We start from the raw sequence: 13889 nt of genomic DNA, 5'->3' as shown, positions 1-13889 counted from the left end.
TGTTTTTGCTTTTCATTGTCCTCGCAAGAAAAAAAGTTTCATTCAGAAGTTTATGAACGTTAGCGTTTATGACAGGCTTACACGCTTCATTATCAAGCTCACATGCTTGATATTTCATTTCTTTATTACCACCGCGAAAAAGAAATAAAGGCTTTCTTTGCCACCGTGTAAGAAAAATTTATATAGATTGTCTCATTATTTCAGCCAGGAGAATGGTTGAAAGTTTAGCCTGTTGATATGAATTTCTCTTTTTGCTTATCTTGCTTATCTTTAGAAATTTTTAAGCTTATCGAAAACTTTTTGCACATAATTATAAATTCGTTCATCCATGCAAAAATAAGTATTTAATAATAATTGTTTATCATATTTTATTTTCCTACATGCAAATGGTCGAAAAGATTTTGATTTGCAAAGTAAAAAAAAAATTACGCCATTTTTAGCTGTGAAATTTTAGAAACGCAAATCCAAATTTTGAATTAAATAGGTTGAACAGTTTCTGAGTAACAAAGTTTCTAAAAAGTCTTATTTTAAGTTTTTTATTTCTCAAAAACTAGCCGACAGATTTTGTTCAAATTTTGTGATTTGCTATTTAAAATTAAATAATTATAATTTATGACAATATTTGTGCATCGCATTGTTTAAAATTGTTTCTCACTTTTATTAAAATTATTAAATATTAAAAATAATTATTCAACTATTTTTTAAGTGGAATTATCTTTACGTGAACAAGTTTTATAATTGCATGTATAAGTTTTTGATTTGCTTAAAAAAGTTCCCTAGAATTCGCTAAGAGTGAAATTAGTGGTCCCAGACTTGGCTGAACTACTGAGACCTTATTTTTCAGATTACGGTTACGTCCCGTATTTATCCATATGATCATCAAGAATTCAAAGCCATAAAAAAGTCTACTCACAGAAAGTACATTTTTAAGAGTGATACGCAATTTAATTTATAGTTAATTAGTACATTTGAAATATACAGGATAATCCTTTGAATGATTATGATTAGCACGCATTATTTCTTTCTTTATTTTTTTTTTCAGTTTAATGTACACTAAAGAAGCGAAACTCGATTCTTTTCCCACTTAGTTTTCCTTATTTTGTCCTCAGTTTTCAGCAAAGAAACGAATATAATTTGAATAATAATATAAATTGGTTTGCGAAATATTTACTCAAAACAAACTGTATACTCCTTCTTCGCACAGAGTCAAAACAAAGGAAAACAATCAATTTATTAGTACTAATCAAACACTACAAATTCATGTACACAATTGAAAGGCACATAACAAAAGAATGAAAAAAGCTAAAATAATTTTAAAAAAAGTATTTATTATATTTTGTTTTCCCCGGTGGCTTTACGTTATTTTATTATACTATGCGAAGTACGATTTTAGTTGTTCGTCCAATCAGAATAAAGATTAACTGTATTCATTTGGCAGGATGTTATTGCTTGATGCCAGCTGATGATAGTCAAAGTTTACCACAATCAAGCGATTTTTCTTAATACTTATTTCTCTTTAAAAGGGTCATAAAATACCTCTTTCTGCAGTATCTGTATTAAAGCTTCCAAGTATTAATGCAGTTTTAATTGTAATATATAATATATATAATGTAATATATAAAGTAAATAATTATATATAATGTAAATACATTGAGATAATGCATTGTGACTATATTAGTATATTTGGTTCATGTTAAAACTGGACATATTACCCTAATACCAGTAGTGCCTATTATCAAAATGAATTAAGCATCATCAGCGTAAATAATAGTATGGAGATTTTTCACGCTTCTCTGAAACAAATTCGCACCTTCTCTCCAATAGTTTTGCATATAGAGTAGCTTTTCTTAATTTCAATTAGTACTTTTATTTCGATTAGTAATTTTTGTTATTTCAATTAGTACTTATTGAGCCGTGGCGGCTCAGGAATTAGAGCGTTCGCTTCTCACTAAGCGAATTAATATTATCTCTCCATTAATTTGGTTAAATAACTCAGTAAATAACTCATTTTCCATTTTAATTACCGCTGATTTTAAATTACTTTTATAAAAGCGTAACTATAAACAAAATAAATACTTGGTTTCAGAAATATTTAGGAAAACTAATTTAGTGATGTAGTTCACCTATGATCGTTGAGTTATGTTCATCATTGAATTAATTTTACATTATGAATAAAAATAATTTAATATTGAAAAGGGAGTTATAAGTTCCTTTTCTTGATTAGAGCTATAAGATACTAAACAGCACAAATGTTATCTTCATACGAAAAAAAACAAAAACGGAATCATTTTTAATTTAATTTTCATTAATGACGTGTTCTAAACCAATCAGGAAATTACCCATCGTTTTTTGCTCCTCCCCCTCGAATGGTTCGTAATCGAATGTTCTAAGGTTTACAGGACCTTCCCCGTGCTTCGAATTATCAGTATGCCGAATATCATCGCTTTCGGTAAAATGGTTTAGTAATCTATGAAGAACACACAGACCGATATTCTTTTTTATGTTGAAAAATATTCAACTGTCAAGATTTTACCTCTGCAACAATTATCCGCCTTAAAATTTAGAAAAAAAGGAGATTTATGCGTTTGTTTTTTAATTTATGTCTGTAATTATTATGTATGCTCAAACTGTACGCCTAGAATCCCAATTCAGTTCACTGTAAGAAATTTCACTCAAACAATGGTTAAATAAGAATTAATTTAATTGTTATTTTACTATATTCAAACAAAACAGTCAAATAACCATAAATAATATGTATTCGAACTGTTAACTGTGAGATAAACCGTTTATTAACTGCTTTCACCTAATACGGTTAAGCAACCGTATTTATAGCACCAACTAGACACACCTAATGAAGCTACTTCCAGTTTGGTGGGTACATATTATAACCGAGATACTTGTCAATCACGTGACAGACAGGGGTTAGAGTCCCAGCATGCTCCAACGTATCCCCGTGACGCCATAATATTTCCTGCAATCCCATCAAAACATGAAGAGCTCCCAGTGTCCTGCGCTCCCCAATTTGTGACCCTGCGCTGTTAGAATATGATACTCTCATTCACTCATAGATTGCAGCAGTAGAAAGCAGCTAAACTATCCCCTATGTCCAATAAAATAATACGATTTTGAAACCATGCTGTTTGTAAACGGTTAAAAAACTGTATGGCTTAGTATTCACGGTTTCTTAACCATGCTAGTTGTAGACGATTTCCAAACCGTAAATGCCGAAAAAAATGCACTTTACCGTAAATTTTACAGTTAATTGGATGGACTGCCTTCCGCCAGATGTTTTACAGTAATTTCAGAATGAAAATTCTAACAGTTATTCGGGAAAACCAGATAATTATATTAATCACTACTTAATGAGATTTAAATGTTATTTTACTGTTTTTATGATCTAAGTAGTGCATCTTAACTGTCAGAAATAATTAAAATGAGTCCGTTTAGACGTTTTTATGTTAATTTTTTACGACTTATTGACATTTTAAATGCATGAAACCTATTTTTCGTTACAATCATAAATGAATTTAGAATTGATCCAAAATAAATTTTAAATTGCTTGCTACTTTTTTTTTGCAAAACCATTACGGAACACACAAAAGAAAACATAATATAGGATATGCAACTTTAATTACTATAATAAATCGATGGAGCGCTAGCGACAGGTATACGTCACAGTAAAAAGAAATTTTCAAAAATCAATATGTGTTGAGAATGATGTGGCTAACGAAATTGTGTTTTCGCAGAAATCCTTGACAGAAAGGATTTCTGCGAATATCGTTATTGTCGGAATGCAAAATTGCACGCTGCGATCGAAACATGTCCTGATAATTATATTCATTAAATTGGTATAAAGAAAGAACGTACGGTGCTTTAAAATTGATTCCTGGGGATAATAAATGCGGATAATATACGGCCTCATGAATTAAAACCATCACCATAAAATATTCAAAATATCCATTGAAAAAAAAGATTTAATGCCCCAGTTCATATAATTCAAAACATTTTTTATAGACATAATTGGAAAATCATAAATGAATTTTAAAAGGTAAATCATAAATATATAAATGAATATTTTTAAAAGGTAATATTTTGCATATACTAAAAAGAAAGAAAATATTTTTTTGTAATCCAAAAACAAAAAAGTGTCCATTCAAATAATACGTAGTACCTAAGGTTAAAGGGTCTTAGTATTTGCTAATTTTGCTAGGTTTTTAGATATAGCTAAATGAGCAAACAATGAAATTAAAATTACCAATTTCAGACTAAGCTATAGGAACTGTTAAATAAATGTCACTCAAATTTACTCAGTCAGTCACTAATTCTCTCAAAAGAGTTAGCAAATCATATTTTAATTTTACTGCTCATTCTACATCATGACATACTCATTTCCAATTTCATTGGTAGAATTGTTGCAATCTGGAAAATATAGTCTCAACAGCTTAGTCAGGAGATTGGTAATTTTAATTTCACTCTTTGCTTCGTTTAAAAAACTTTTAAACGAGTGAAACATATGAAGATTCCTAACTCTTCATGTCCTGAGTTATGTATACAGCTTAGCTATGGTGGTTAGAGCCTTTTACTATGAGCCCGGAGTTCCTTGGTTCGAATCCTATTGGCCGCCAACGAACATCTGTCTCACACATTACATCCACATCACTTTTGAAACTAGCATTTTTCTTAAAAATGAGTATATACAGTTGCAGTTTTGAATACATGGGGTTTTCAAACTCGACTATTATTTGTTTTGGGGATATTTTAACACACTTTTGATCAATTTTGAGAAACCCTATTTTATTGTGTGAAAACATAAAATATATGAAAATAAACCATCTGCAATTATATAAAATTTAAAAAAAAATCAACTACTATAAGAAATATCAATTGGGCTCTCAACACTACTGGGTTCTAGCACAATTGTCCCTGCCTTTCCCCTTTTAGTAAGATCTTAGACCCCCAAGAAAGAGGAAAAATTCAAGCTGATTTCAAATTTTGTTTTAAGTATTAATAATAAGAATGGTCAAACAAAGAATAAAGCTGATCGTTTTTGGTTAAAACGTTGTAGGTCTAATAGTTGAATTTAAATCTTTAATTGAATTTAAAGCTTCAGTTGAGTAAGTACCAGAAATGTAAACTTCATTTCTCCAAAACATAGCCGACGAAATATTGTCTAATATTCAGGTCGCATAATTCTTAGGATTGTTAGAAATATTTTACAACTTAAAAACTTTATGCCAATTCGAAATACTACAACACTATATCAAGTTAAACTAGCTTTATAACTTTATACATATAGCCAAAACTTTAAGGCTTTGCTAGATTATTATTATTTTTTTCGAAGGGTAAGTGGGGTATTTTTTAAACGAAAACAGCTATGTAAGTATATACGATGAGCTAAATATATATAGCTCGTAATTCGGATATAAATTTGTTTCTAATATGTATTTATTTTCATCTCTATTATCAATGTTACTGTATTTAGGAGCGTTTAATTTTCACGTTTTTCCCGGATTTCCCATAGTTTCCTGCAATTATTGCAAAAACTGAAACATTTGTTAAAGTCAAATTTATTATGATAAGCCCCTTGAAAAAAATTAGTCATTCTTAAATAATCATGAAAAATCTCCATTGAATAAAGCGTAACTCTGCCTCTGGACTTGATTAACGCCTATATTCGGTTTGACAGTGTGTTTACAAGGAATTGCAGGTTAATCGCATCACTGAGGATTTGATCACGCAAAGTAACCTATTAACAAGAATGACCCTTGTAAGGAAACACCAGTAGGTCAGCAAGAATGTTATAATGAATTTTCGGCTAAATAAGAGGGCATAGTCAGCAATAAGAAAAATGCCCCCAAAACATTACAAAATCCTAAACTTAATTTCTTTCTTTATTTGTATATGGTCAAATTTTAATTCGGTGGATTAATTACAATTTGGGAAAATTTTCCTCGTTAATGAAATCGCAAAGCATATTTTATAAACGCTAAAGGCAACTTTTTCATCTTTGCTTATTGATATTGTAATGATTGAAAACGATATTATATTCTATTGGAGAGGAAGGGTTCTATGAATAATATTTCTTATACATATGGAATTAAACACTAAGATATGCGTTCATTTTTTTATTTTTGATCTTATGCATTATCGCAAAAAATAATTATTCAGCAAGAATAGAATAGAATAGATACTCTCAAGATAGTTTTCAAGATTTTCAAGGTACTAAACTCAACGCGACAATTTAACGAAGAGTTAAAGAAAAAATTTAAATGTGCACACACGCACGCACTCATATATATATATATATATATATATATATATATATATATATATATATATATATATATATATATATATATATATATATATATATATATATATATATATATATATATATATATATATATATATAAACGCAGTACCCTCGGATAATTTGACATTCCAGATAACTTGACCTTTGTCATTTAAATTATTTCATAAAAGAAATACTAGGTTATACTATTAGTAACCTAGTATTTCTTTTACTGTATAATGTAATCCTAGTAACTACTAATTCATTGAGCAATTTATATAAATGTTAGCAATAAATAAGAGAAAATTATATTTTTGTTTATTTAGAAGCTACGGGTTAGTTTCGAAGGAGGACGGGTACATTGTTGGACAAGCCGTCCTCGGGGACGAGTGAAATTTCTGAGTTTTTTCGAGCCCTGATATATATATATATATATATATATATATATATATATATATATATATATATATATATATATATATATATATATATATATATATATATATATATATATATATATATATATATATATATATATATATAAAGATATTGATAACAAAATACTTAATAAGAGTTTACAAACAATAAAAATAGTTTATTAAATAAGCTTGTTTTAAACTACCCTAAAACAAACAATACCATCAAACACTGCTATAAAGTTCATGTTTAATAATATAAGGGATTTGTCTATTAAATTCTAAATAATATTTATTTAATTCTGAAATAAACTTTCCTTATTTACTATTATTTACAAATAATGATTCAGATTATTCTACATCAACAAATATTAATCACAAACTTTCTCTAAATTTGTCTTGAAAATTAGAATAAATGCTTGCGGCAAGAATGTCAGACATTTAGGCATCTGCCATTGGAGCACAAGTGTTTATCGTAGCTTTATCGAAGAAGAATCAATAAAATTCTCCGTCTTATCTTTCATTGACCCAAAGCAAATACATTCTTAAATCAACAAACCAACCACCTACGCCATGTGTGTAGGCGGTATCGAGATGGTTTTTCTTTTCTAGCTTTCTGCCTCTTTATGTTCTAGAGTACACGGTTAAAGTTAATAAGTGGGAAGAAATAGCAAATAAGACGACAATTAAAGCAAAAGATATCTGCGACAAAATAAAGAACAATGATTGTGGAGAATTGCGCGAATAAATTTAAAAATAAAACGGAGTATTTATTCTTGTGTCGTTGAAACCTCCCTTACACGGATATTATTATACGAAATATTTTTAGCATATAGCAATGAAATTCGCGAACTGGTTTAATTTTTGCATAATTTATTTCTTTGGAAGAGTTTTCTAATCTATAAAGCTGTTTAGTAAAAAGGAAGAATTGTTCTGTATAGATTTCGGTAAAATTTTAATTACGCAGACCTGCGAGGAAAAAAATACAAGGGAACTGATAGCTGAACTTGATGTATTTTTTAGAGCTGAAATGAATGAAAAAATAACGAAAAATTTCTATCTCGTCACGTTTTTCTTGAAAAATTTAATTTTACTTGAATTTTTATGAGCATGGAAAGGAATTAAAGGAATTCTTACATATTTTGAATTTCTTCCTTTTTTCCTGAACAACATTCTACTTTGGTTAAATCTATAAATGTACCCTTCTATGACACCGCCCCTCTCCCCATCACAATCTGTCACTACAAATGGAGTCAAATTCTTATATTGATTTGCAGACCTCTCAAGAACACTAGCAAGCGTAATCGTGAGTCACTTTTTCGGAAGCAATTTTAACGTCTTCTTTTCTCTGTACATTTCGTGAAACATGATATGGATGATTTTTACTTTTGTTCCTGCCAAGTTCGTACGTATAACCAGAAAAATCAAAGACTAATATCTTATTCTGATTACATTCCATCGGCCATACGCCTCGTTCCTCATGGACCTGATGTGCCAATGCCTTTGCCTCCAACTGACTTGTCAATCAGCTCTTCAGAGTCTTCAGATTCAAGCTCAAACTAACAAATAAAAAAATTTGGTGCCTATAGAACAATCACCCGATTTACAACGTGATTATTAACGTCCACATTGTAAGAATTGACTGTAAATTCTAATTTTTTTTTTTTTTTTACAAAATGCAGATTTTTTCCGTTTTTAATCGTATTCCATAAACGCAAAAATTTCCGTTTTTTCACCCTCGATTTTTTAAAATAATTGATGGTTTAAAGCTGTTTCTCACACAAAACAGTTTTTTTCTGTTTTTCACTCTAATCATAAACGCATTAAAACTGCTTTCAATTCGCATTGTAGTTTTTGCCATGCAGTTTTGCTTACCGTGCGATAACTTCAAATCATTTTACGATTATTTTCTATTCTTGCTCTTACTTATCGGAATTTATTTTATGATTTCGAACGACTTATAAATAAAATTGTGATACGACTTCAATTGTGATTCGTGATTCTTATTTTCGAATTGATACTCTACCTGATTATTATCTGCTGCATTCATTGGTAATTTAAATTGCCAGACTTTTTTTAAGGGGCTACCCAATATTGTTTTATTTTAATCTTAAATTTGAATTCAGTAAGTAAGACTTTTAAGATAAAGACACTTGCCAGCGAGGAGATTCGGTTTCAAATACCTGCGTTGTCTGGTCATGTAAATTCTGCTCTCGGCTCGCCCTGATCTGTAAATGACAAACAATGCTGATATTTTTTTTACCGAGTTTCTTTTGAAAAATAATAGCATTTTTGTGAAAATAATAGGGTTTATTGTTAAAATAATTGTTTGTTTAAAAAACGGACATCCATTTTTAAATAACGGTATTTTTTCGTGAAATAAACAGTTTTATCCTGGCAACAAAGTTCACAGTTTTCAATTGTTAATGTAACAGTTTATTTTTTACAGTGTAACAACATGAATATTATTTAATAATTTTAACTTTATTTAGCGAATTTTCTAGAAATGTGTACAGTATTCACATGAAGTTTTTAAATACATAGACAGTAAAACTTGTAGCTATCATTTCCAAAATGTAACGTAAATGTCATTTTTTAAAAGTTGTTTTAAATAGTTGACAGTTATTTGTTGGTGATGATTACGTCTGACACTTTTTACCACACCGAGTAAAGACGTCTGTAAAGTGTGTAATGTCATTTACATTTGATGCAATAAAACCGATTTCGACTCTTATACTGTTAGATTTTACACTCTACAGCAATCTTAGAGATGTTCGTACTAAACTCTTCTTGTGGTAAAATTTACATTTGTCCTTTTTAATTTAATTCGGCTTCAGCTATTTTTTGCACGATCAAAAAATTATGTAAAAATAATCTAACTTATTTAGTATGTGTTATACTGTGTAACTGTCATTTTTGTAATGTGTCATATAGGTGTTTAAAGAAAAAAATTATATAATAAAAATCGATAAAAAAATTTAGTCTGTAATATTTTATAAAACACATTTGAAAATTAGGCATAAGATTCAGATGTTTTATGTTTTTTATTTCGAATTAAACGGCATAAGAACTATATTATCAATTTAAATAAACAGCTAGAAACCAAAAATAGGTAAAACGGAATTTTAAATATATGTATGTTAGATTAAAATTCCGTTATGCTTATTTTTAGTTTCTAACTTTGTATTTAAATTGTTTACAAAAAACAAATATAATTTTAGTTTCTTTTAGCACTTTTCCATTTTAACTTATTATTTTAAAGTATTATCCTAAAATTTTTATCTTAAAATTTGTTTAAAACAATTTCATACTTTGATTGTACTATATCATCAAGTTGTAAAAGTTAATATTATGTCTATAAATCTAACTATAAAATTTACTATTTGAAGTTATTTTCTTTACTCATAAGTTGCATCCTCATCTTTTTAATGTTAATTTTTTTTGTAAATCCTTCAATAAGTATGCATCTATTTTACGAGGAAATGAAATTGGATAACTAAAATCATATTTTAACGTAGAAAATAAGAACGAAACTATAATCTTTTACGAGAATCGCTTAGAATGCTATTTATTTTTACTGAAATTATACTTTAACTTAAAGTTCCGTCAGAAATTCAGCTTAAAAATTCCGGGAAAAATCCATCTTTGTATTGTAAAGGGATATTCTATATCCATTAATAAGGTAGTTTCAAAAGATTATGTTATCAAACACTCAACTTAATTACCGTCCCTATATTGCTTAAGAGATTAAGGACTTCGCAAACTGACATACTTATTACGTCAAATCGTTACACTGTGCGAATCTATAACCGAATTAAAGTAATTTTCATGTGGGTGCTCAACATTTGAAGACAAGGGTACTCAGTTTAATCAAATTTTTGTATGCAAGACTTATTAATGATCTGTTTCGATTAACCTTGAATAAATATTTTTGAATACTAAAGGAAATCGTTATTAAATGTATAGCAAGTTAAATTTTTCTGGGGCAACGATTTTGAATTGAAACTGCGTAATTTTTGCCATCACAATATTTTAAAACGTTTTAATATTTTAAATTTCGAAAATTTTTAATGACCTCCTTAAATTTTGTAAAATTCAAATAATAAGTAGGCACCCTCATTTTGGAGAGGGTAATACAATATTCTTGCTATACATTCTGTTCATCGAATTGTAGCGACTTTTGGCAAAAGTAAACAAATTAGCCTGGCACTTGGCATTACTTCTGCATGATTGACGCCAAAGCTATAACAAACGACGCTAATGTGACTAATGGTAAGTGAGAAATGAATTGCCGCGTTAGCGAGGAACCGATAAAAGTTGGTAATGTTGCTGATAAACAGCAAACCATTATGTTTATTTTTACTCTTATGTTTATTTTTACTCTTATGTTTATTTTTACTCAGTTCTCACTAAACAGACTATAACTGACTAATTTTTCACTAATTTATTGTTTAATACATTATTGCTTGACTAATTTATTTACTAAGAATATATAAAATTGAGTAGCAATTTTTTATGTTTTCTTTTACAAGCGATTTTTTAAGAGATCTTTAATACTTTTGTATTGTTAATTTCAAATTCGCAATCGATATTCCCTCCAAGCTCCAGTTTTTTTAATGAAATTTTTATTGATCTTGGTCATTAACAAGTCATAATAGGGAATAGTCCCTAGCTGCGTATGGTGACATTCTTGGGCATGAATTTTTATGTTAATTTAATCTAGATGATGTGCCATAACTCCCCTAGAAGTTTGACGCAACTTTTACGCGACCCCTTGTTATACTATATAGCGTTTTTATACTTGCACATCTTGGCCAAAGAAAAAAAATAGACTATATGTTTTCTCGAATTAGGCAATATCGAGTATTTGCATACATGCTACAAAAATATGCTCCCCAGTGCAATCAATAAATAAATTATCATAAATAAATAATAACGAATTAGAAGATAAGCAAACATGGACTGCTTCGCAAGATATACAGACGCTTTTGTAAATATATCGATAGATTGCTGCAAATATTATCGATATACACCGAAGAGCCATTACATTATGACCACCCTGCTAATAACTTGTAGGACCACCTTTAGCCCTCAAAACTGCTAGCACCAGCAGTGGCATTGATTCCACAAGGTGCTGATAGGTAATCTGAGGTATCTGGTACCAAGCGCTCACCAACTGGTCCTGCAATTCCTTCACATTGAGAGGGGTGGCGTGGCAGCACGAATTTGGTTTTCCAAGTAGGACCACAAATGCTCTATTGGATTAAGGTCAGGTGAATTTCGGGGCCAAGACATGACATGAAAGTCACTGGAATGTTCCTCGGCGATTCGACTCTTATGACATGGTGCATTATCCTGTTGGTAAACACCATCCCGCGCAGGAAAATCTGATGCCATGAATTTGTGAACCTGGTCTGCAACTATGTTCAAGTAGCTTACAGACGTCAGGGATTGTTTTTGAGGATTATGGGTCCTAATGTGCCCCATGAAAACATTGTTCCAGGGCGAGAAACCATGAAAACCTGGCAGACCCCATTGTTATAGATTAGGGTTTCTTAACCTGTGGTTTATGAATCCCTAAGGGGTCCATGCGTCATATTTTAGGGGTCCGCCAACTACTCCTAATTTTTAAAACGTTTGAAAGCCTACCCATTGCTTGTAAAGCTATCTATGGCAGCTATAATTCCGTTTGCTACGGTGTATCTTTGCGAAGCGGGATTTTCCACAATCGTGACAATAAAACAAAACATCGAAATCGATTAACTGTTGAACATGATATGTGCGTTGCTTTGTAGAAAACTATCCCCCAATTCAATTTGTTAAATAAGGAAAAGCAGCATCAACCTTCACATTAAAAATTTTAATTATAAAAATTTTGTGTACTATTAAAATAATAAAATTAAATGTTTTCTAATAATGGATGGTTTTTTCAATTATTTTTTTCACAGGGGGGTGGTCCGTGACTTCTTTTGAAAAGGGGTCCATTATACCAAAAAGGTTAACAAACACTGTTATAGATAGAGGGTGGTCATAATGCAATGGCTCTTCGGTGTACATGCTCAAGCAAATATTTAACAGACACACAAATTTAAATGTATAACAGCAAAAGTACGAAAACATTTTGTGCTACACATACTAATTTGATTATGTTGTCAGATAATTTAATTGTCACGTAGTATGGAAGAGAAGGTAAATAAAGTAAATAAGCCACAAATAAGGAATGATATAATTACCTACGGGCCGCATGCGCTTGTCATATTTACTTTTATCAAGTAAATAATCTAAGATCTGTTTGTCGGAGAAGCCAAGAAACCTGAAAAATGAATGATTTAATTTTCAACATAACGTTTACAGAAATAGATGCTTGCTGCAAAACAAAAATATCTCTCTAGATCAGCGGTTTTGTTGTTTTTGGATGCGGAACCCTTAATAATCAACCATTTTTCGACAGTGCCTTGACAATAGAATTAAGATAAATAAAGACAATTCTAAATATATTAACAATTGAAACACTGTTTTCACTTTGAGGCTTTTTATATTTAAAACGAGAAAGGATTGGGTTTGCAGTCTCGAAGCTAATTTTTGGAGCTAAATCCACCTAATTTTTTATTTTTTTGTAATGCTATGAAATGAGAAATAAAAATAACCACTATAAACTTTAAAAACGGTTATTTGGGGAAACATATTTCTTTATTAACGAATTTAGTTATTTTATTTTGATTTGAAAAATGCAAGTTGAAATACAATTGCACTTTTTCATAAATGCACGTCCCTTTCATAATTGTTTAAATTCTTTTTAAAGAAATTGTCATTCCTCTCTTATTGATATTTTATTTTAAATGATTTTGTAAAGATAATTAAAATTATAAGTACATGATGGATTATTGATTGAATTTAGATATAATTTCAGATTTAAAAATGCTTATTAAAAAAAAACTACTTTAAAATGGTCTTTGGACCCTTTGACTCTCCCACGAAACCCTAAGGTTCCGCAAAATATCTTTTGAGAACCGTTGCTCTAAACCAAGGAATAAATGCTTAGCATAAAAATGGTAGAAAATTCTCGAATTAGTTGTGGACTTCTAAAATAATGTAAATACTGGTAAATATAAATATTCCCTTAAATATTATTTTAATTTACGATTTAGGGTATTAGAATAAAATAAAGATTTTGATTTGCT

The 13889-nt window shown here is 29.7% G+C and overlaps 1 protein-coding gene across 2 annotated transcripts in view; it reads right to left on the bottom strand.

Moving 5' to 3' along the window:
• The window catches only part of LOC107454945 (glutamate-gated chloride channel), a 116661-nt gene that overhangs the window by 22606 nt on the left and 80166 nt on the right, over nucleotides 1-13889 (bottom strand). For both annotated transcript variants that reach the window (XM_087157196.1, XM_043040940.3), the window contains exon 3: nucleotides 12942-13021. In XM_087157196.1, coding sequence (XP_087013322.1) covers nucleotides 12942-13021 — 80 coding nt within the window. The remainder of the gene's footprint in view (nucleotides 1-12941; nucleotides 13022-13889) is intronic.

The sequence above is a fragment of the Parasteatoda tepidariorum genome, chromosome 2, assembly GCF_982258835.1.
Source record: "Parasteatoda tepidariorum strain Cologne lab strain chromosome 2, Ptep-v5.0, whole genome shotgun sequence".
Taxonomy (NCBI): Eukaryota; Metazoa; Arthropoda; class Arachnida; order Araneae; family Theridiidae; genus Parasteatoda; species Parasteatoda tepidariorum.
Note: the sequence above shows the minus strand (reverse complement) of the source record. Positions and strands in the feature narration are given on the sequence as shown.